The 22811-nt window shown below is 39.9% G+C and overlaps 2 protein-coding genes, 1 long non-coding RNA gene and 1 pseudogene across 3 annotated transcripts in view; 2 read left to right on the top strand and 2 right to left on the bottom strand.

The window, feature by feature from the left end:
- Positions 1 to 644: 644 nt before the first annotated feature.
- On the bottom strand, positions 645 to 2406 carry LOC138943278 (uncharacterized). Its single transcript, XM_070313971.1, has 2 exons — positions 2247 to 2406; positions 645 to 1571 (listed from the first exon to the last, which is right to left on the bottom strand). Exons 1-2 carry the CDS (start codon positions 2349 to 2351, stop codon positions 846 to 848), a joined length of 831 nt encoding a protein of 276 aa, XP_070170072.1. The 5' UTR covers positions 2352 to 2406; the 3' UTR covers positions 645 to 845.
- Positions 2407 to 3577: 1171 nt separating this feature from the next.
- On the top strand, positions 3578 to 6705 carry LOC138943266 (uncharacterized). The gene is made up of 4 exons (XR_011448442.1): positions 3578 to 3629; positions 3992 to 4163; positions 4243 to 4529; positions 4897 to 6705. It is a non-coding gene; the product is annotated as an uncharacterized lncRNA (long non-coding RNA).
- Positions 6706 to 7225: 520 nt separating this feature from the next.
- Vg (transcription factor vestigial) overlaps positions 7226 to 22811 on the top strand; it is a 40697-nt gene continuing 25111 nt past the window's right edge. Inside the window, exon 1 of the mRNA XM_070313938.1 lies at positions 7226 to 7568. Within this exon, the coding sequence (XP_070170039.1) occupies positions 7368 to 7568 (201 nt within the window). The 5' untranslated portion in view covers positions 7226 to 7367. The remainder of the gene's footprint in view (positions 7569 to 22811) is intronic.
- On the bottom strand, positions 21189 to 22031 carry LOC138943334 (uncharacterized; annotated as a pseudogene).

Raw genomic sequence — 22811 nt, 5'->3', positions numbered from 1 at the left:
AAATTTAATGCCCAGCTATTAGGCAGCGGAGGGGTTCACCTCGCCTCTTCTATCAGCCTATTGTCGAAGTGGCCACGTGCAGGATGACTACTGTTCGTCTCGCCCGGGCGAAAACGTTTAATCGTCATGTTGTCCGGAGACCTCCTGCGAAAAAAACGCCGCGCCCTTGTCACGCTTGTCGAGGGTTATTGGATTTGCCCGTCGCTCGAAAGTGCCAAGTCGTTTGGGAACCTGCTAAGTTACACGCGAGATTACACCAACCAATGTAACGTCGGACACGATTTGATACAGTCAAGTGTTTATCGAGACGCTACGTGTTTTTCATTGTAGTGATTATTTACTCCGTAAATATGTAGTAAGAATTAAATGAAATTATATTTATTTTGTAAAACTAAATTTTTTTTAATCTTTGAAATCAAAAATTGATTATGAAATATTTGAAGAATGAAAATATATTTAATATAAAGTCGTTATATAATAAAGCGTTAGAAATTTTCACGACACGCAGCCTCTAAGTGATTCAATGTATTAACCTATCTAATAATAAGATCTCAAAACTAATGACAACTACTTTATTTATAACATAAAATAGTTATTAAATGTACATAAAAAAATTATTCTATACAATTTTCTTTATATAAATAGATAATATTAAAAAATATGCATATATTTCATAAAATAGCCTCAAAACATCGTAATTTGTAAACAATATATAGAATAGTAAAATATGTTTTATGCATAGATAAATATAGCCTTAACAATTTGAAGATCGGCTTAAAAAATGAGTTTTTTTTATAAATGTGTGTATATAAATAATATTGATTTAAGTATTAACTTAAAAATTACTATTCTTCGGCGGATACTGCTTCATCAGCATCTTCGGCTGCCCTTCTGAATCGAAAACCACCGGTTACACCAACTGAGGGAGAGAGCCCATGGCCTCCCGGGCGTGGCTGAAATTGAGTTTGACCTCTGATGAAACCGTCTTTGCCAAAGTTTCTCTCAGCCTGGACGCCGACGTGCGGCTGCACTCGTTGTCCAGGTACTTTATTCAATCCTCCGTAGACGTCCACCGTTGTGCGACCATTGTTATAAATATTACGATTGGCGTTAAGATCCCAGCTAGGTTGGCGGTTTGGACCGCTCAGAGGCTGCGTCCCCTGGAAGTTTATTGAACCTCTTTGCGGTTCTGCCTCTCTCCTGAAGCGAAAACCACCGGTTACACCAACCGAGGGAGAGAGCCCGTGGCCTCCCGGGCGTGGTTGAAATTGAGTTTGACCTCTGATGAAACCGTCTTTGCCAAAGTTTCTCTCAGCCTGGACGCCGACGTGCGGCTGCACTCGTTGTCCAGGTACTTTATTCAATCCTCCGTAGATATCCGCCGTTGTGCGACCATTGTTATAAATATTGCGATTGGCGTTAAGATCCCAGCTAGGTTGGCGGTTCGGACCGCTCAAAGGCTGCGTCCCCTGAAAGTTTATTGAAGTTTCTTGTGGTTTTGCTTCCCGTCTGAAGCGAAAGCCATCGGTTACATCAAAATCCTTTTCGGCTTGGTCACGAGAACGCGGATTCTGTAAAGATGAAGATCAACAATTCTGAAAATATAATTCTTTTGTGTACAAAATACATGTTTATTTCTCGACATATTTATTTTAAATTCGAATTTATAATAAGAATTGATTCTAAATTGATTCTTACATGATTATTTTTAAATTTGCATTTGGTTAACAAATTATCTAAATTGGATATATCAATGCTTTATATTTAAAATAAAGAACTCTTTAAATGCCTCCCAAAGATAGCTTTTTTATTTATTACTGTATTTGGAAGTTAAGTATGCAAGAAGAATAAAAATCATTCGCGAAGGTACAAAGGTACTTTTCAATCTAGGAAATTCCCATTCAATGACAATTCCAGATTTGACAGGTGCCTTTGTGAGTCACGTAAGAAATACGAAGTAATTAGGGTACGACATATAATATATGTATAGCCATACGTATATATAGTTATAATTTGACGTAGCGCAAAAAATTAATAATGTTTATAAAAAAAGTATTTTTTTATTTAAAATACGTGGGAAATATCCATGTATGTTGTATTCAATTTAAATAATTAAGTAATCAAATGATAATTAGAAAAAAGATGTATAAGAATCAGTTTAGCTATGAAGTGGAATTTAAAATAAACTTATAAATTTTAAATTTGATTTATTTTAATAATATATTACTTAAGTTACAATTACTTACATGTTGAAGAATTGGTTCGGTGGACAGTGGTTCGGGTTTCCACAAATCGGCGCTCGTATAAACGATAGCACATGATAAGGCTAACACAAAAATTAACAGCTTCATAGTTGATATTAATTGTGTTCTTCTAAGAAAGTAAGGAATGTTTCCGTTTCTACTGCGAAACGACTTCTGATGCCTGTCTACTTTATCTCGGTCGCTTATATACAAATTTTCGACTGGGGGATGTACCCTTAAGATTTTTTCCCGTTGCATTATCTGCCTCTCCGGGTAATACCCATTTTATGCGCCTGTGAGTTGAGTCCACGCAAGCAACGCTCGCGCCGGGAAATCCTCGCGCAGTAAACAGATATAAAGCTGTCATTTTTCTCGCGAACATATTTCTCTCAACACGTACATTGTTACAACAATCGTTCTCGTATCACACCTGCGTCTCCGATCATATGAGTAATAGTCTTTTATTTTATCTTGTCTGACGATATTTTGATGTCAAAATATTTACGAAAACGAAAATACAAATGATAAATGATGAGTTTTGTCATGTGTACAAGTTCTATAATTTCTCTTATTTTTTATTTAAGTAACAGATGTTATTCTAAATAATTATATGTATAATTATTAATAAAAATATAAGAAGGAACAAATTTATAATTGGTTTTTGTAGTTGAAGATCTCACTATCATAATAAATTTTTAGAGTAATGAAATGTGTTCTATCTTTCTTTTAATTCGTAAAAATGTGTGTATTTTACGATTTAAGTACATGTTCTTATAATGTTGTCTCTCTCTCTCTCTCTCTCTCTCTCTCTCTCTCTCTCTCTCTCTCTCTCTCTCTCTCTCTCTCACGCAGGCACATATATACATTTATATTTTCAAAATAAAGTGTAAAAGTCTAGTCGAAAATCATAAGTTATATTTAAGGTCTATGTGTATATATGCGTTTTAATCTTTATATTAGTTTAAGAAAAATATAAAATATGCAAAATAAATCGTATCATAAATACAAATATATGTTGATATGCACTTAATGATTAAATATAGATTATCGAAACAGCGAGATAATAAAAAAAATGATATGAGCGATATGTTTTACGTAATCGAGGCGAGAGTTCACGAAGATATTAGTAATCAGCGAATCGGGAATGTCCCTCATTCTATATCACGAAGGCATCGATCTTAACAGCCGTTCGCTACCGCAAGATAAAGACTCCCTTTGTATTTGTAAAAAAAATAAAGAGCCGGTGATGTCCCGTAGAAATGACGTAGGCTACAGCCTGAAAATCCTACATCTTATTTAAGTGTCAACCTTTCTCGTATTTGATACAGAGTCTCATCTACGCTCAATGCATCTATTGGAAGAAATTAGTAGTCACAAAATAAATCTGTAAGTACTTATTAAATATTGAATAATTTATATATAAGATAATTTGATTTAATTATTGTTATAACTGTATTACATTACGCAAAAAAATTAAAGGGCCACTTTCTTCCTTCTACAAAAAATTGTCTTTTCTGTAGAAGGAAGAAAGTGGCTCTTTAATTTTTTTGCGTAATACATGTACAAATTATAATAATATTATTAGTTGTTCATATTTTTGCAATATAAATGTAATAATATTGTAAACAAGTTTTACTACTATTTTAAATTTATAGAAGAAATTATCTGTATTACAATATACAAATATACAATATATAATATTAACAAAAAACTAAACTCAATTTTAATAAAATAAATATCATTTGTAGCTCACATTCACACATCAGAAATCGATCCTTCTACTAGCAAATAGTAATATATCATAAACATCTATGGATACCAATTGAAACATTCATCTATTTGACAATGAAGAAATAATTGTTAATTTCTTATTGAAGATGCTAGTATAAATTTGGATCATAATGTCCAGTTGAGAATCTGGTAAGTGAGAGTGATTATTTCAAGGTATACAATAGTTTTGAGTTAATGACTATGTTCAAAATTTTAAAATTGGTGATAGGTTCTGTTGAAGAAGAGAAACCGATCGACACGTGTAGCCGAATTGTGTCGAGGCCAAGAAGCAATTGTGCAAGAACTTCGGTTTCATCGAATGGTGTCGTGGATTTTTAACAAAGAGGGACCGACCATGAAATACAGCTTTTTCTCAACACTACCGCTGGTATCTGTTTTAGAAAGTCGAGTAAATTGAAAAGACCGAAGATGTAAAAAGACAAGCAAAGAGATGAAATTTAATCAATGATCATAAACGTGATCAAAATGGCTGAGTGTTCATCAAACATTCTCAATGTAAATATTTAATATATTTAATTATTTTTTCTTGCATTTATTCTAGTAATATTTTCTACTGATATTATTCTAATATATGCAACATAATTATTCAGCATGATACTATATAATAAAAGATATTTGAAAAAATATTTTAATATATGTTCTCATCGAAAAAAATATACGATTTTGCATATCATCCTTATATGAGAATCATGTTCCAATTTTCTTTGAATTGTTTTAATATCTGAGTAAGTATCCCTCTCTAATATTTTCACATTTATGGTATTTACAAATATAAATTATCCACCTGTAACATTAAGAATAGACTCAACACCCTTTGCCTTCTCCTCGCTCATCCTTGTGTAAATTCAATTTCATTTTGAAGATCGTGCCGGATGTAGCTGAAATCAAACCATAAGTCGGTCGATCGGTGCCACGTGAAAATGCGATTTTCACGACAGCAACATTTCCGTAGGAATTCCATCCTGAAGACGCCATCTTCTCCTCCCCCTTTCACTTCCTTTCGCCACGGCAAATTAAGCTTCCCAAAACACCACGAAACTGTTAATTAAGACTCATTATGCGCACTGCGGGGGATGGTTACCTGGGATGGAAGGAAGGTGGCCGTAGCGGAGGATGAAGACCACGAAGAAGCCAGAGGAAGGGGTAGAAAGTGGCAGGGAGCGGAGATGGTAGGCGGGGGTGGTTTAACCCGAGTACGAACTTCTTAATACCACAGCTGTAGTCGGGTTCATTGTGGGATCAATACGGGGAGAGCCCGTGGTAGTGGCAAGCCAAGTGCGATTGGCTCCAACAATCGAGCACGGTGATTGGCCAGTACCGGCACTACCAGGAGGCGGGTTCTGTCGCCACGAATCCAACATGTTGGGGTGGCGGAAAAGAGGAAGAGGACATGCGGCGTCGCCGATCGCTCGAAAAGGACGGCGACAGGAACGGTTCAGAAAAAGACAGCGACAAGTTCCAGGAAGAGAGAGGGTGACACACGGTGTCGTGTCTGGGGGGTTTCAGTCCGTGTTCACCCATGAGAGACACACCACCAGCAGCGACACGCTCCGCTCACGTTGCGAGGGTGAGGGCTCGTTTTTCGCTCGCCAACTGGTCGTCCTTTGCCATTTGTCTTCCGCGTTGAATTCAAACCTCATCGCGATCGGAGTCTTGGATTGGTGGAAAAATCCGTGGGATAAATTGTGAGACGAGTTGTACATGTTATTTTGGACTGCAGGTGGTCCTGCGTACGATGTATGAAATGAAGTGCCGAAAGCGGTGACAACAGTTCTTGTTACTAGCTAAGTGAAGTGACAATGAAGTGTTAATAAAGAAAAAAAAATTAGACAGCGTGACAATTAGACAGTACGCTTTATTGACAAACTGCAATAGAGAACAATTAAAATTTTTTAAGCTAAAACTCATGGAGAAAATTGTGTGTGTCAGTACAAGTGACGCACACTCTTATATGACAAATTGTAGACATCAATGATAAAATTGATCTGTATCGAAAAGTTTTGGAAAAAGACACCCGAAAGAAAAAAAGGTTTTGGGTAGAAAAGAAAACTTTGCAAGTATCGATTATTGGTATATGACAAATTCGGAAAAATTTCTGAAAGCAAGATCGCGGAAGAAAAAAAGTTTTATGAAGACTGTTACCAGACATATGCCTAGCATATGCCTTTGTTTCTCTTGTCCATCTTTGTAGAATTCTTTGTAAGTAAGAGATATATATATATATATATATATATATATGTAAGAGTAAGATATATATATAATGTCGCAATTTGACATATCTAACTGATGACAATTATCTGAGTCCTTTCGCATTTGCACAACGCGCTTACCAAGGCAAAAGAAAGGAGAACGATCGACTTGTGCAACCTCTTGCATCGCTTCGGCTATCTTGAAGAATTAACTGCGTGTATTCATTGTAGTTCATTGGTTCTCGAGAAATAAGAAAGAACGCGTGGAACATTGGTTCATCGTCTGCTAAAAAAATTCTGCTGAATAAAAGTGGATAGAATTGTGTCTGGACGAAATTGATGAGCATATTTTATACTGTGATCAACTCGTAAATGCCTAATCTTTCGTAATTATTTCTTCTATTTTCTTCGCGATATATGCATGAAGGCATTTTGTGATTGTGATGTAGCACTGAAAAAAAAATAAAACATTTTTCTATATAACAATTACAATTAAACAAAAATAAATTGTGATTTTGATGAGTGAACGCATGCGCGAGACACATTTTAACATAATAAATATCGAAATTAGATATTACATAATAGAAATACGTTTATTATCATCCCTATGTGTTAATTTAGTGACTTGATAAATTTTTAAATAAACGTATCTTGGACAATCGAAATAATTGGTGTAAAAAGAACATAAAAGAAGACGAGACTGTTAACAGCAGCATCCAACAGCATACTATCGAATTTTTTATAAACGGCACAATATGCTATTAATTACAGCGTTTTAAACGTATTTAACAGCGTCTCTGTAGATCGTGAATAATTTTCAATATTAAAAATATTATTTAAATCATTGATCATGTCGAGTCATCGAAGAAACTAAAATTATCCAAGATATATACATACATATCTGAGAACAGTTGACAACAATATATTAAGCTACCTCACTGTCGCTATGTGTTACAGCACGGACTGTTATCCTTAGTGTCGAATCTAGTGATTCCGAATGATTCTTCACGCTTGAGCCGATCGCGGTGCGCCATCGACGAAGTTGGAGGACGAGTTAAAGAGTGGTGTTATTCAAAAGGGTGGTGCGACGTTCGGGTACGCAAGTCTGCAGGCCAGCTCTGGGGTGCCGGGCCCGGGCGGGGTGATGAGCTGCTCCGATGTGATGTATCAATATTATCCTTATCTTTACCAGACCCACCGGCCACCGCCGCCGCATCCGACCCATCCCCATGCGGCCCCGCACAGCCACCCCCATGCCAATCCGCACGTGGCCCACCACAGCCCGGCCAGGCCGGCGCCCTTTCAACCCTTCCAGGCGGCTACGGCGACGCACCAGTATGACAGGGTGAGTCTACGTCTCTTTTATTTCGATCATTGGTTTAACATTTTTACCGGAATTCATCGGTTTTAAGAGAAGAGAAATGCAAACTTCGCGTCAATCTCAATAATTTGTATAAAAATCATTAATAGTTAAATTAGAAATGATAATTATAAATGATATAAAGTTACGTAAGCTAATTCACCCAGTCTCTCTCTATATGTAATAATTGAAATAATTAAAATAAGCAGATTACTCGGTTGATTGACCAATTTACTTAATGATGCTACGATATGAGATAAAATCTGTCGTTAATAGACGAGGCAGAAAATTGTGCGAAGGCGCTAATAGAATACGTCAAAACGCCCACATTTTTAAAGTGGTCTATCAGCACAGTTTTATAATCCCGTTGTAGAACGCTTGTATCCTTAAACTGCCCAAAGCAATTAAAAACAGATCCGCCTGCGTTAGTCATTAAAAGTTTGACGCGTTTGGTAAAAAAAAAAAAAAAAAAACTACGTCTCTATTTATGGCCAACAAACACTCTTTACTGCCATATAAATTAAATCAAGGAAATAACTTTATATATATATATATATATATATATATATATATATATATATATATATATATAACTTACATCGCGTTATATTTCTTACAAAATATATAAATTCTTTATTTATATCTTATTATATGAGAAATAATACAATGATGGAAGAGAGAGAAAGAGTAAGATAAAATACATCGAAATATCGTATCATCTCCATACAAACGTGATTTAATTATGGCTAAAAATATTACGTCTCTTTGAATTTTTGATACATTAAATTCTCTTGAATTCCTGATTCTCGATTCCTTTTTTTCTCGGTTTTTATTTAATCTGCCGACTGTCAGATCGTATAGCGAGTTCCCCGAGTTGTCGAATAGCAAGTAGTCCTTCGAATCACTCGATTCCCGAATTCTCGGTCCTTCGTATCTGCGAATATCACCCAGTGGCCTTTCTTAGAAATCGAGGAACACTGTCACCGGAATAATATTGCGCCCAACCACGCTCATCCTGAAATAGTTTCGAGACCAAGAGAAGAAGGAAATTTTCTCGGGTAACGCGTGGAATCGTCCGTGCATCATTTTAATTTGTCTGCTGGGAGATCAGGCGTGCTTCTGCATTCATGCACCCGTGCATGCATCGTAGGGTGACGAGCGCCGTTTCGCTATCTTTTCCGGCTCGGTGGAAAAGTAACGTTTCTTTTTTTCCAGTATCAAATCTCTTGCTTAGATAAAATTAAACTTGTAATTAATGATGCAAGCCGAGAAATTCTTGAGAACATTAGCTCTTCGGAAAACGAAGATATTTTAAGAATGAAAATGTATGAGAAAATTTCTTAAAAATATTTTTGAAATATTATTTGAGAGAGAGAGAGAGAGAGAGAGAGAGAGGGAGTAATTCTATGTAAATTCTTGTTCAAAAATTTATTTAAAATATAATTTTAGATTGACCGGAGTTTAATTAATCAAGGAAAGCCGACTATCTCTCTTTCCCTTCTTCCAAGATATATAGTTATGAGCACCGTTGGCCCATTTATCTATCAATCTTCCAGCGACATTGTAGAAACACGAACGTCCCGACGTTCTCGCCACTTTTCTCTCTCTCTCTCTCTCTCTCTCTCTCTCTCTCTCTCTCTCTCCCTTCCGTGGTCTCGCGATCGCGAGATAACATCCGGCGAGAGCGTTAAGCGCGCGCGATACGAGCGAAGAGGAGGAAAGGAGGGAAAGCCGATCTCGGACAGCCAGACAGGACAGGTTCTCCACGAAGGAGGCTCCCCCGAGGGAAGAAGAGGGAGCGCCGGGGCTCACACCGGCTCGTATCCTCGGGGCCCGGGTAGTTCACGCGAACGCGGCGCGACACGAGTTTACTTTTATTTAAATCTCTCTCCTGCTCTTTTTATTTAGGGCCCTGAGGAGCCGCGAGAAACGCCGCTCATTTTGCTCCTTTGCCCGACCTCCACTCTCTGTGTCCCCTGGTCTCTGAATTAATAGCCGCGCTCTAGTGTTTTTCGCAGTTTGTCGGCCGCAACGTGCATTCGTACGAAGGCGCGTACCGACGTGACGCACGTTAAAAATGCGCGTCGTTTTCTCATGGGACGGGACGCACCGAAACCGCCATGCTTTATCGCTCTCGCTCGCTTGGCCGAGTAAACGAGCGAGTGTTTAACTCGTGGCGAGGACTCCACTCGCGAAGAATGATATACGGAGTGTCGCGGAAGCTGCGCGATTCTTTGAAGAAACGCGCACACGTTTAATTCCTTGAAAAAAATATTTTGGAAAGGACTCGAGTATCATTATATCAGTAGGCTTTATCATTGTTTAAATACGAAAAGGAGAGAATTAATTAAGAGAACTCGATGTGTACGAATATATAATTATATTCCTTGAAATGAAATAGAGCCTTATTAAGAATAACCATAGAATTCGTAAACTAATATCAGTAAGCTGATATCATGTTCGCGTAATGCGAAGGCTCGCAAGAAATTAGGCAATAGAGAAAGAAATTCAGAGATCGGAGCGCGCACGATCGTTTGGTCGTGAAGAGAAACGCGTGCGCAGAGGAAGAGGCAGGTGCCGGTCGCAGGAGAAGCCCACAAGAACCCGGCTATCCTTCATTAGCACTCTCGTTACTCGACTGCCGTTTCTTCTACGCGCAGCGAATGCACGGACTGCGGAGACTGCATGCCCGCTGTACGGGCAGTCTTGCAACATCGTCTTCAGTTATGTCACGCGGGCTCGAGAGTCAACTAACGCGAATATAGGCTCAGTGGATGCAAAGACGATTTAATGTATTGAAAAACGAATGCGTATCTATCTTAAAATGTGTACGAGGTTTAAGGAATTTAGAATATTTCGTCAGTATTTATCTTGTTTTAACACCTAATCTGCTGTCTTCGCGATATGTATATAAAGTTAAAAAAAATTTGAAACTCGAAGCACCTGCTCGCGAAGACTTAATAATCGAAGAGAAAAGATCTAGCATCCAGGCAACCACAGACACTAGGATCCAAGATATATCCGGGATTTGAGAAATTTAAAGTCCGAGCTAATAGAATTCAAAATATTTAGGATCTAGGGCACTTAAGGGTAGAGAATTTTATAAACTCGTGTAATTCGGAGCTCGATGCGACGTATCGATCGTCGATCGCGAATGAAATCGAAACAACGTTGTCGAGTATCGCGTTAATCGAGTTCTACCCAATAATTACCTGGTTTCCCTTCTCGGCGAACGATAATAAGCCACCGGGCGCCTCCTTCACGAAACTGGTAGAGACACCGTGACACACACACACACACTATGGCAACGAACGAGAAAAAGAAGGAAAGATTGAGGAGCGAGAGCGAGCGAGCAAAGAGCAAAGGCGAGATAGAGCGAGGAAGAGAGAGAGAGAGAGAGAGAGAGAGAGAGAGAGAGAGAGAGAGAGAGAGAGAGAGAGAGTAGTCGTAAAAGCGCATTTTTCTCGGGTATCTGGCCGATTAATGAACCGATGTCGTCGCCAGGACCACCCCGAAGGATACGCGTACGGGACGCGCATCCCTCGCGAGAGATAGACCGACAGCGCGGTCCAAGACTATAATACCTATCCTATAACCAGCTCCTGTCCGTCCTCCTAGCAGCAGGTCTCAAACGGACCGCGCCTTTACCTGACCAAGTTTTACGATCGTCGCGTCGAGGTGGCGATGTGTCCTCGTGTTATCGTCCCGGCGGGATCTGGCCTGGCTAAAGCAGCCTCCTGCCACGGTTTCTTTTATATTATATTTCTCATTCTCCCCATTTCCCCCTCTTTTCTCGTGTATCTCCTCTTCGTTGCCCTTGCGATTAAAGAACGAAGGACGCCGCTTTGCCAACTGCATGTTCGTCAATGTGACTTATATTAGTCGCGATGCTGTTTCGGAAAGGAAAAATAATAGCAGTAACGATAAGCAGGATCGCTTTATGATTAGGAGTATATTATTTAATTCAATGTATAAAATTGATTTTATTAATAATTCTCTTGGATCGTAAGAACGTATGTTTAATTTTTAGACGGCAATTTCGATGTCTCGAATTTTGTCCAATTCTTCTTCTTAGACTTTCTTCATACTTTTAATTTAAGCATTACGTTTGTACATGATTTGATTCACTTGCCACTATCGCTGTCATAATTAATAATTAACGAGACCATCGTCGAAGACGCCATCGCGATCGATTTGCTTTTCAACCAACTGTCAATCCTTGGCGCAGTGTCGACACCGCGTCGAGTTTCGAGCTCTGGCATTTCCGTCGCGTCGTATTAGGAGAGATCGACTACTGTCCGGTAATTTGTTGTTCTCGCTTCGACGGAATAAATTTCCACCGGGACTAGTTTCTCGGCCAGAGCGCCCAAGCCCTGCGCGCCCTTTCCCCTGCCGTCTTTGCGTCTTTCCATCTATGAGATCGCTGTCGCAAACGCTTATACAACCTGTCGTGGAAAATCGCCGCAGAATGCGACGCCGATTTCTAAAACCGCGAAACGATCCCGGCAGCCGAATGGAACTCGACCCGTTGATCGCCGGAGTCGCGAGGCGGGAAACCGATTAAAATTCTATAAAATTATAAGCGAAGAAAGCGGAGTTATACAATCTCGTGCATCTCAAATCAGCCGCGAATAAAGATTAACGATCGCGCTTATACTAATGAGAAAAGAAAGTATGACGGCGATTATGCAGCCTGATGCATTGGCATCGCTTAAAGATTTTTGATTCGCCAATAATTTATCTTTGTATTATTAGTCAATGATACGAATCAAAGATTGTATCGAGATCTCGAGGCAGATCTGAAACAACATATGTACATATTATCGTAAGACATATCCGGATAATTTTAATAATAAGAGATATGCGAAAGAAACATGTAATAAATACATGTTTTTTTTCCCCCATATATTTTCCCATTTGTTTAATTCATTGAAACGAACTCGAATTTCGGTGGCTCTCTTTCATCATCGATCCGTCGCAAGAGCGTTTCCCGGATCCGTATTTCGGCGATCTACGCCACTGTGCGAGCCACGCAGAAAATTCGCCCATAAAGCGAGCGGAACGACCGCGCGCGCTCGTCCGTAAAAGAAAGAAGAAGCGAAGCGAGCGGGGTACGTTTTTAAACGCTTGCCGGGCGCACGGGAGAAGCTTCCCAGAGAGAAGCACGCAAGACTTTACGCTTATGTCTTTACTTAACCCCTTGACCATACGATGAGCACGGCAACATTTTTCCGACGCGAGATCAGGAGGGAGTCTTCCTGCTGCCCCCTTCCCATCGCATGAATCGCCTTTAATATTTGCCGGCGCGATCACGCCGAGTATCCGGTACCGGCGTGGCATTTCGATATCTCGCCGGCTACACCACGTAGCGCGTAAGAAAAACGAATTAATTACGATCAATCTACGCGTCGATAAAAGCCAGCCCGTTCGACGACCGGCTGACGACCCTGTCCGAGTCGAAAAGGCGTTACTATACCGGGTATGAGCTACGATGGCCGTTTTCGTCGTGCTCGGCCGAGCAGGGAACATCGACAACGGCAAAAGCTTCCCTCTCCGTGTGACTCTTCTCGCTGTATCATATTCTGCGAAAATCAACGTAGCACGTTGGTCGGTTATTTGCAAAATTAAATACCGAAAACACTTTATATTTTAAAATTAAATTATCGAATTATTAGACGTTTAGATCGTAGGAGATTAATCAAGAGTATCATGGATTCTAGATACCTTCGGAATCTAAAATATAACTGTTCCTGAATAATTTTGTTCTTTAGATATATATATATTAAGGATGTTTGAAATGTAAAATTTGAGCAATTGCGTAGTGTTTTATTTCGTCGATGCCTTTGATTTTCAATTTCGCGCATTCTCAGGAGCGCTTCAATTATGTATTGTCTATATACCTTAATATTACATATTATAATCTGCGAGAGATTCTAAGCGTTTGCAAATATTCTAAACAATGATAATTCTATTTTATAAATGATACATAGATCCTAATTTCATTAAATAGATAATAATCGAGTGACAATGGTGAGGCACTTGGTACAATTTATTCGTCGAAAGTAACTTGATATAGCCGGTAGAATCTGTGCACTGATTTTTCCTTGTCGCGCGCCAATGTGTGTTAAGAGATAAAAAGGAAGAAAAATTGAAAATAAAAGACACACGACGGGGGTAATATCGAGAGACGCTCGCCATGACGACGATGATACTTCGGACCGGTATAGCAACGGCATCCTCGACCGCGGATCGCGGTACGATCAAACGGTGCGGTACGGATGGAAAGAGAGCCGTAAGTAGGGGTGGTTGCGAGGTCTCGATAAATTCAGGATCTGCAAGTCCGAGAGTCGTTGACTTTTTTATCGCCAGTTAAACGGGAAAATGGTGGTGTGCATATATTATGCAATAAATGTTATCTATCGTTTATTTATTTTCAGAAAACACATCGCGCTCTCTCGCACCTTCTCCCATCGACCTTCGCGCGAATAAATAAATTTCTCCAATATTTCTTAATATTCGCGCGAAACGAAGAATTTTTATCTGAAATAAAGAAAGTTATGAATTTCATAAATTATTAATTATTAATATTTCAGAAAATTATTAATTCTTTTATATATGAAGAGGAAACTATAATATATGTAGTTCGCTGCTTACAATATATATATATATATATAATTCTTTCTAGTACAAATCGCAAGATTAAAAATATCGAATGATTTCTGCTCGATTTGTGAGTTATCGACGTTATCTTTTACGGGACGCGTAAAAGAAACGGTGGTCAGTTGCGCGGTGACACGGCGCGCTAAGAAGGGACGCGCAAAACTTTCACCGAATCGTCGCGAAATCGAGGTGAACTCGCCTTACCGGTTTAAACGAAAAAATTAATACGTGACCTAGCGCGGCGGCGGAGATCGGCGACCGCGTGGCTGAGATAAAACGGCGTCCAGGTATCGGGAATCCGGGCACCACGAGCGCGCGCCAGGTAAAGACAACACACCGCGCCGGACAATCCGTTGCTCATCGGGCAAAAAAAACGATCGGGCCGCTCCTGGTGTACGGTAAGAACTGATCTGGCTGCCCAAAGACCGGAATGATGATGATTCTGTTGTAACCGCTCGCGAATACTATCCGTTTCTTAGGATTCTTCGATCCAACGTATCACGTGGCGTAATCGCGGGCACAAAATGATTTTGAAATCAAATCGCAAAACGGTAATTAAGAATCAATTTATTATTTGTATGCAATATTTTTATAACATTTTTATAATGGGGAGTCGTTATAACATAGTCTGTCATTATAATGTAATCGTAATTGAAAGCGGTATAAGATTTTTATCTAAAAAAAAGATATAATTATTAAATTAATGATAAAATTATTAAATTATTATTAAAATTATTAATAAACAAAACCGCTGGCGAATGGGAATGGTATCCAAGGGCGAATACGAGGCGGAAGACGAGCAAGGAGAAGGAAGTATCGCGGAAGCGGCAGCCGCTTCTTTTGTGCCGTCGGATTGGTCGGATCCTCCTCGTCAAAGAGCGCGGATGCGTTTCTGCTCGAGGCGGTTGCATTGAATTGCAGATCGCGCGCGGACAGATGGACATGTCCATGGACGAACTCGCGGTCGCTTGTTGCGACGGTAGAAAAAAAAAAAAAAAAAAAAAACTTTCCGAGACCCTGGAAATCTTCCGATCTTGCCGATCCCGTATCGTATCCTCGTAACCTCGATTCCACACGGCCGTTCGTATTCTAGGATCTTCAGATATCCTGAATAAAGGAAAAAACAAAGAAAAAAAATTATACTTATACTTTATATTTATAAGAAAAGATTATATCGTATATACGTACTTTGACATTTTCTAATCATATTCCCTAAATCGTTCGAATCTTCGACGGTATCACCTGTTGCAAACCTGTTAAAAAGCGCGAAAGGCTTAAAATTATCCTTATACCTTCGGAGTATCGGCTCATCGGATTGAGGAATCGATGGCGATCAAATCTTTTGGAGGGGAAAAAAAAAATCCCGCGTCAGCTATCAGCCCGCTCGTCGTTAGTCACGTGCGCCGCGCGTCTCGGCCATTTGTCTTTGTTCACTTTGCGCACCCGATGTCCGAGAAAATGGCCGCGTGTCTATTTGTTACGAGGCCGAAGCCACAAATCACACCGCCGCGCCGCATCACCGTTGTTGGTTGCATCCCTCGTCGCGTGTCCTCCGCCCGCCGAACTCTTCCTCGCGCGCCGCCACACGCTCGAGTATATTTAAACGCAATTACGCACAAGAGAACGGTAATCCCGCCGAAACGCGCACCACCGTCAGATTAACTGCCGCAAACATCGGGCAAAGTCAGAAGTCTGGAATCCAGACGTCGGGTATCTCTCCCCGTACATTATTATTATAACTTTGCGCGATTCTTGATGAACACGCGTTGCGATGGGAGACGCTCTTCTCGCAATTCGGTTCGGGATGAGACCATGACATCGATCGTTTACGCCTGTTAGCTCTAAGGATACATGAAAGAGACGTGAAATTTGTCATCCTTGGAGAGATACTACAATAATACTTATTAATAGCAGAAATTATAATAAATCTAATACTTCACGAAAAATGCAAACGTATAAAGACGTCACAGCTTCTCCGTATAGTGGCAATGAAATGTTTTAAGCGCAATTGATAAAAATTTAAACAATCGCTTAGCGCTTACAGTTAATCATATCGCAAATCGTATTTACGACATGGCAATTTTGACGGCGACCTCGTCGAGGGTTTAGCGCGGCTACGTAATTTAAGGGGATGTATAAATGCGACTTATTTTCTCATCTCTATCGGAAGAAACGAGCAACGCGTATGCGCGATAAGTGGCGAAAATTAATAAACACCGTCGAGGCTCGGTGACTCGCGACTCGAGAGACTCGGGATTCTGAGGCTCGAATGCACCAGCTGCCGGCGAGGACTCGGACTCCTGCGGTAGCCGGCGATAAGACTCCATTATTGAAATACCGGCTGTTTAACCCCGCGGAATTCTCTCGCCTCTCTCTTCAGGATTTCTCCCTTTTACTTCTCTCGGTGCCGCCTTTCTGCGCGGCGAGTTGTCTATTTTCTCTCGCCGACGTGGACTCTGTTTTGCGGCACTCTTTTTCTTTCTCTCTCTCTCTCTCTCTCTCTCTCTCTCTCTCTCTCTCTCTCTCTCTCTCTCTCTCTTTCTCCTCTTCCTCTAGTTAGGCAATTTCGTTAACGGAATACTAATGGAATGTGATTGTATTAACCCGTCGCATTTGGGAAACTAATATACGACGTGCTCCTGAGGAAGATGAGAATCTGATGTAGGCGAATTCTCCACTCTTCGAGAGCTGGGACCGATACTTGTTCAGCAAAAATTGAACGTCTCTGGAGATGGAAGCACTGTAACTGTAAAGATGATTACGTTTTGTATATTCATATGCGACTTTTGCGTTCTCGAGCTTAAATATTATGGCTACCTGTCGTTAACGAGAATGAGAATAATGCTAAGATTCTGCGTTGTTAAGAGTCACAGTCCTCCGTCAAAATATCCTACATACGGATACGTCGAAGAGAATGATCGAACTCTAGATCCTCGATCGCTCAATGCATCGATAGGCATTTCGCCGGCTCTTTCTGGCTGCCGACTACCACGTGACACGTGTGCCGGGCCGGATATTATTTCGACTGGACGGCAAGCAGAGAACTGGTCCGGTCGGGCAGTTGACGTATCAAAGAGATACCGACGAATGTCGCTCGTTCGTGGCTCGATCTCTCGCTTAGATATCACCGAACAATTTCTAATTAATCGCTCCTCGCGACCCGAATGCAACCGATCAGGACGTAGCATCCGTTTATCCTCGAAAGGTTCGCGATTCTAGCCAATCATCAAGTCTTGATGGAAATTCTTCAAAGATATTTTTCAAACTCGTCCAAGGGTCCTCCGTTACCATATTGTTCATCGGTAGTTTTAGACACTCTTAATAGACTAGCTATATGTTTTTTGCTTGTTTGAGAACTTGTCGAGAATGCTGAGATACTTTGGTTGTTTAAGTAGATGAGTGTAAGACCAAAACGGCGCCTCATAAATTCAAGGGCGATCAGTCAAAGGACTCGCGAGACGGGAAGAGAGAAAGAGAGAGAGAGAGTTTAGAGATCCGCCACCGGTTACACTGCTATGTTCGTCTTGCACGTGCTCGCTCGGTTTTGCGCGGGACGCTCGAGCGCCAGTCGACGTGTAGGCTGTCCAGTAGGCTATGATTTGTCGCATCGCCAACCAGCTGCCGTCCTCGTGTTGCCGCAGATTTTTCGTCAACGATGAACGTTTAACCCGGCAAAAATATTTTTGTCCAGTCGCTTCTCATTTCTTCTCGTCGCTTCGTTGTTTAGCGAAGATCATTAACCTTTCGATTCTCGAGGAACGTTTCAACTTGATATGTAAGAGAAACTTATTCGATTTAAATTTCAAGAAAAAGATGTAAGAAAGGAAGAGAAGAAATTAAAATTCAAGATATTCCTAGAAATCTTGGATGCGAGAAATTCAGAATCCCAAGGAGCTTAAACTTCCTCCATTCTCTACGCGACTCAGGATCGGTCTAAAAATTTAACATTGGAATGGTCTAGGATCCCAGCATCTGTTTCCGTGATGAATCACTCGAGCGGGCCACTGACTTTGGGGCATGTAAATATAGAGGCGACGCGTTGTTCGACGTCCCGGCGTCGTCGCGCTGAAGGAAGAATACTCAGACATTGTCTTAGCTACAAAAACGCCGTATGCCTACAAACATTTTGTTCCTTTTTTTATGACGTTCTCCGACAGCTTAAACTAACAAACAACATTTTGTTTCAAGCAGGAGAACAACAATAGGAAGCTAGCGAGAAAGAATAGAGTATCCGTAGCTGTGACGAGATAATGACTGACAACATATAATACAGTATTAAAATATTATCAATATTACGTTTCACATTAGTAGAGAATATATATGTTCATAATTCAATAAATTAAAGAATGTATGTATTATAATACTACGCTATATTGATATTTTATTACAAAAAATTTTAGGAATTACTTGATACAAGGATTAATCGAGACAGTGCAAATCTCGTTGACTAATAGCATAAAAATTTTATCGTTACGCTTCGTCAAGCATTCCATTTACGCAACTATTTACCTATTTCATAATTTTTATTTCGAGATGCGACGATTTTGTACGCAATATTCCGCGATAAGACAATATTCGCGATTAAGACAAACACGATTATAGGATAAAAATAGTTGGACGATTTATAATTTATAATATGATGCGGTCGAGGACAATGTAGTGGGCAAACATTCCGGTGCATTTTATGCGACCACTAAAGTCTGGCGGTACGCCAACCGACCAAAGGTCTATTATAGTTTTGTTATGACAGCGGGTCGTTTTCGTAAATTAATGTCGAAGCAAATGTATCACGTTTTAAGGGACCGCCGGTTGTATCCCTAATTGAATCGGTAAACACCATAAGTTAGCCGGTAACTAGTCATGTCGACATAAATCACTTTTTGGAAGATAAGCTGTCACCCTCGAGTCTCATAGTCTTCTTTAATCTCATAAATGAACAAGATCGAAGCAAAAAGATACGCTGAAATGTCGCTGAACTCTAAACTAAAAATCGTACAAATCTGCGATCGATAAGATTAATATATTTTCAGGTTTTCATAAGTATAACTTAATGATCCGTATAAAATTTATTAATTTTGAAAACAATTTCTTCATTATTTTTTTTTTTTTTTAGCAAATAGTTGATATTTTTTATATCTTGGTGCGACATCTTGTACATATAATGAGTCTTTGCAATGAGTAGACATCCTCCACTAGACATTCTGTCTGATTACAAGTTCCTTGGATCCTTCTCGCGCGTGCCCTTAATTGCACGCATCGTAGCGTGCGGTGTCTGTATTATCCCGAGAAACTAGAGAGGAGCGTTCGCACCTCATAGAAGGAGGACCTCTATATTAACTCACTTTACGCCAACATCGTGCTTTCCACGTGCTTTAAATTAAGTCCAAGCCTTGCTACAAGCTTTACTCTATTGAATCTTTATTTGCATCTTTTCTTTTCCATCCATCGATGCTTGCTCGTGAATTTAAACTGCATATTTAAAACACGTTTAAAACAGATTGCAATTAATTCATTCTATAAATTTTTCTCGTCAGAATTTTATACGAACGGTTATCTGCGCAATAAAGCAGTTTATTCAAAACATATTATGAGAGCGCCAGAATGACATGATATTATCTGGAAAAAAAAAAAAAAAAAAATTATAACATATCTTATAAAATTTGTACGATGTCGAATAATAAATTTATTTGAACAACGTTGAAATTTTTTTTTTATATAAAATAGGTATTTCTTATATAGTCCGATATCGCGTCTTTATCTACTGATTAGAAACTTTTCATTTTGACCATTATTACCCATATTTGAGAAGCCAAGTTACATGTGCAAATTGCATCGAGTATGTATCGTACCTTTAGCTAGAAAATTATATTTATCTGATTGGTTAAAAATGTGTATTAGCTGCTCGATGCTTTTTATCAGGATGAGACCTCCCTTTCTCTTTGTTGACAATCATTTCGACGCTTTCTTGGAGAACTGTCATCTCCATCATATATAATTCTTTTCCCCGCGTGACGGCAAACGGTTTGGATGGATACAAGACATTAACTCTACGTGCGGAGAACGTAATATGTTAATGTCACCGATGACAACTGGTCGTTTAATCACTTAACGCCTCCTTTGAATGCCAGAAATCGCGTGCCCGGAATGATTCATCGGCCGCAACGGCATCTCCTCTAATCTCGAAATTCCTTTCAAATAGTCGCAGCAGCTGCCTACTTCACGCGCCAAACATTTTCATTTTTTACGTTCTCTTAATAAATTTGTTACCGACCCGACATGCACACACATTATAGCGTACATCACTTTTAAACATCTATGTAGAAAGGGAATGCTGTTTTTACAATAATTCCTACGTGGAAGAAGACACTTTGCAATTTGTTAATATTTCCATAAATATTACATATATATATATATATATATATGGTATATATTTAAATTCTTTAGATGCTGCATTCCTCATGGATCGTCAATATTTCTTGTGCTGAGATTTCCAGTTTTTCGACTTTTGCTTTTACGCATCTTTTAGACTTTCGCTTTCGTAAATCCGATTTTTAGATTCTTCACTCCATTAGAGCTCAGATTTATCATGTTTATTTTCAGATTCGAGTCTTTAAACTTAAAATATTATCAAAATTACAGAAATGAGAGAGAGAGAGAGAGAGAGAGAGAGATTGTCGATTGTCGATTGTCGTTAATGAATGATGGTCCATGAACAACAATTAATTATCCAAATTCAACTCTGCGAGATTATGTATTTCGACGACCTCGTATTATCGCAAAGTACTCGCCACGCGGCATACAAATGGGGCCATTAATGTCGGTTCTTAGTTGTATCTGCTTTACAAGGAGGGTTCCCTTCTTTTGCCATAAGTTATACTTTGCGAGCCGTGTACCGAGGAGACACGCGAGAAAAAGGACGATTGTCGTGTATTTGTTTTCCTGTTCTTAGTCGCCGCTCGTAGCCGTCACTCGCGTTTCCATTCCACGCGAAGTGAATCCATCACGTCTGATCCGATCGGTAGGCGAGATCCAGCGAGCCTGCAACAATGAATGAGCACGCGCGTGGAAAGATCCGGATGCGAGAATCGTACGAGCTCACATTTTTCACATGTCACATACGACTACGAGATATTTCGAAATTTCGTGCAATATTTTGTACACATAATTTTAGGATTATATAAAAAAATTAATCAATTATCAATTAGCAATATAGTTGCTTATCATTAGTTTCTGGCAATGGTTTTAATTTTAAAACCATTTCTGTTAAAAACTTGATTAGATACGTGTATATATCTATTTTAGTAACTGAAATTCACATTCGTCTTAGATTATTATATTTTTTATTAAGGCCTATCGATAGACTTTCTGATTTTTCTACAATTCTGAAATCTAAATTTAAGTAACGGAGAAGAATGAACGCAAAATATATCGAGCATACTCTCTGGAAACTTCACATCCTGCATCAAAGAAGTAAGACGTTTTCGTACTACAGATGGACAAGAAATTACACGATTTTACCGAGAACGGTGCGGCTGATTTTCTCGTTTCTCGAAGAGGTGGTCTGTCCGTATTCGTTAAATCTGGCCGGGGATCGATACGAAGATAAACAGAAGTTACACCTTGGCTAACGCGCGCAGGAATTAACATAGCTGCGCGCGGTTCGACGTTTAAAGGCCGATCGCATTTCCATACCGGTGCTATTCGGTCCCGTTTGGCCCATCGGTAATCTTTTCCCCTTAATGTCCTACGCTGGTCTATATTTGCCCTCGGACTGCGGCGAGGACCCATTTATATCCCCTTATCCGTACATCTTTGCGCAGCGGGTCTCCGCGGGCCCGAAGGCCGAAACTGCGCCCTCCCTCTCTCTCTTTCTCTCTCTCTCTCTCTCTCTCTCTCTCTCTCTCTCTCTCTTTGGTTTTTGTCTCTTTCCTTCCAGTTTGTCTCAGGAAGATGAAGCGTCGACTCTTTCGCTGTGAAATTTTGACCCTTCACCTTTGGAGTTAAGTGAGAGAAGGGAATGCATCAACCTCTGTTTAAACAGAGAAAATGTTGCATTTTAGATCATAAATTACCTCTAGCTCTTCTAACTAGATTCAATGTACCTTAATTGTCAAATTCTGTCTTTTTGAATATTTCCGATTGAAAAGAAAAACTTGGACAAAATTTTTGGATCGTAAGATCTTCGTTTGAAATTATTCGTATAACAACACAGGAAGAAATTAACGCGGATGCTCGCGACGCGTCACGTTAGGCCCTTGACAAAATACTTGGTCGGTATTCGACTTTTGTTAGCGGCTCTCGGGACATGATCGATGCAGATTCTGGCTGACGCGAATAACTCGCGAGACCGCAATGCTCTTCGTAATTGGATGTATCCGAAGCCGTCGTCGACATTAAAATGCGTATGGCGGCCCCGCCTGGTCTCGCCCTCGTTCAGGATCAAAAGACAAGAAGCGAGAGATGGATTTTTTTTTGGTTCTCGCGTACCCATCTGTTTTTCATTCATTCGCGCGAACGAGTTGATTTCCGCGCGTGAGATTCCTCGCCTCTTCGTTCGCGCGCGATTCG

This window comes from Polyergus mexicanus, unplaced genomic scaffold (genome assembly GCF_030449975.1).
Source record: "Polyergus mexicanus isolate NDT 795.1 unplaced genomic scaffold, iyPolMexi1.0 SCAF_26, whole genome shotgun sequence".
NCBI classification, from domain to species: domain Eukaryota; kingdom Metazoa; phylum Arthropoda; class Insecta; order Hymenoptera; family Formicidae; genus Polyergus; species Polyergus mexicanus.
The sequence above is the reverse complement of the archived record's forward strand: the minus strand, read 5'-3'. Positions and strand labels throughout refer to the sequence as shown.

Excerpts from the sequence above, each read along its gene's own strand:
- LOC138943278 (XM_070313971.1), bottom strand. The coding sequence starts at position 2,351 with ATGAAGCTGTTAATTTTTGTGTTAGCCTTATCATGTGCTATCGTTTAT. Across the intron at positions 1,572-2,246 it reads CCGAACCAATTCTTCAACAT|AATCCGCGTTCTCGTGACCA; the intron begins GTAAGTAATTGT and ends TCATCTTTACAG.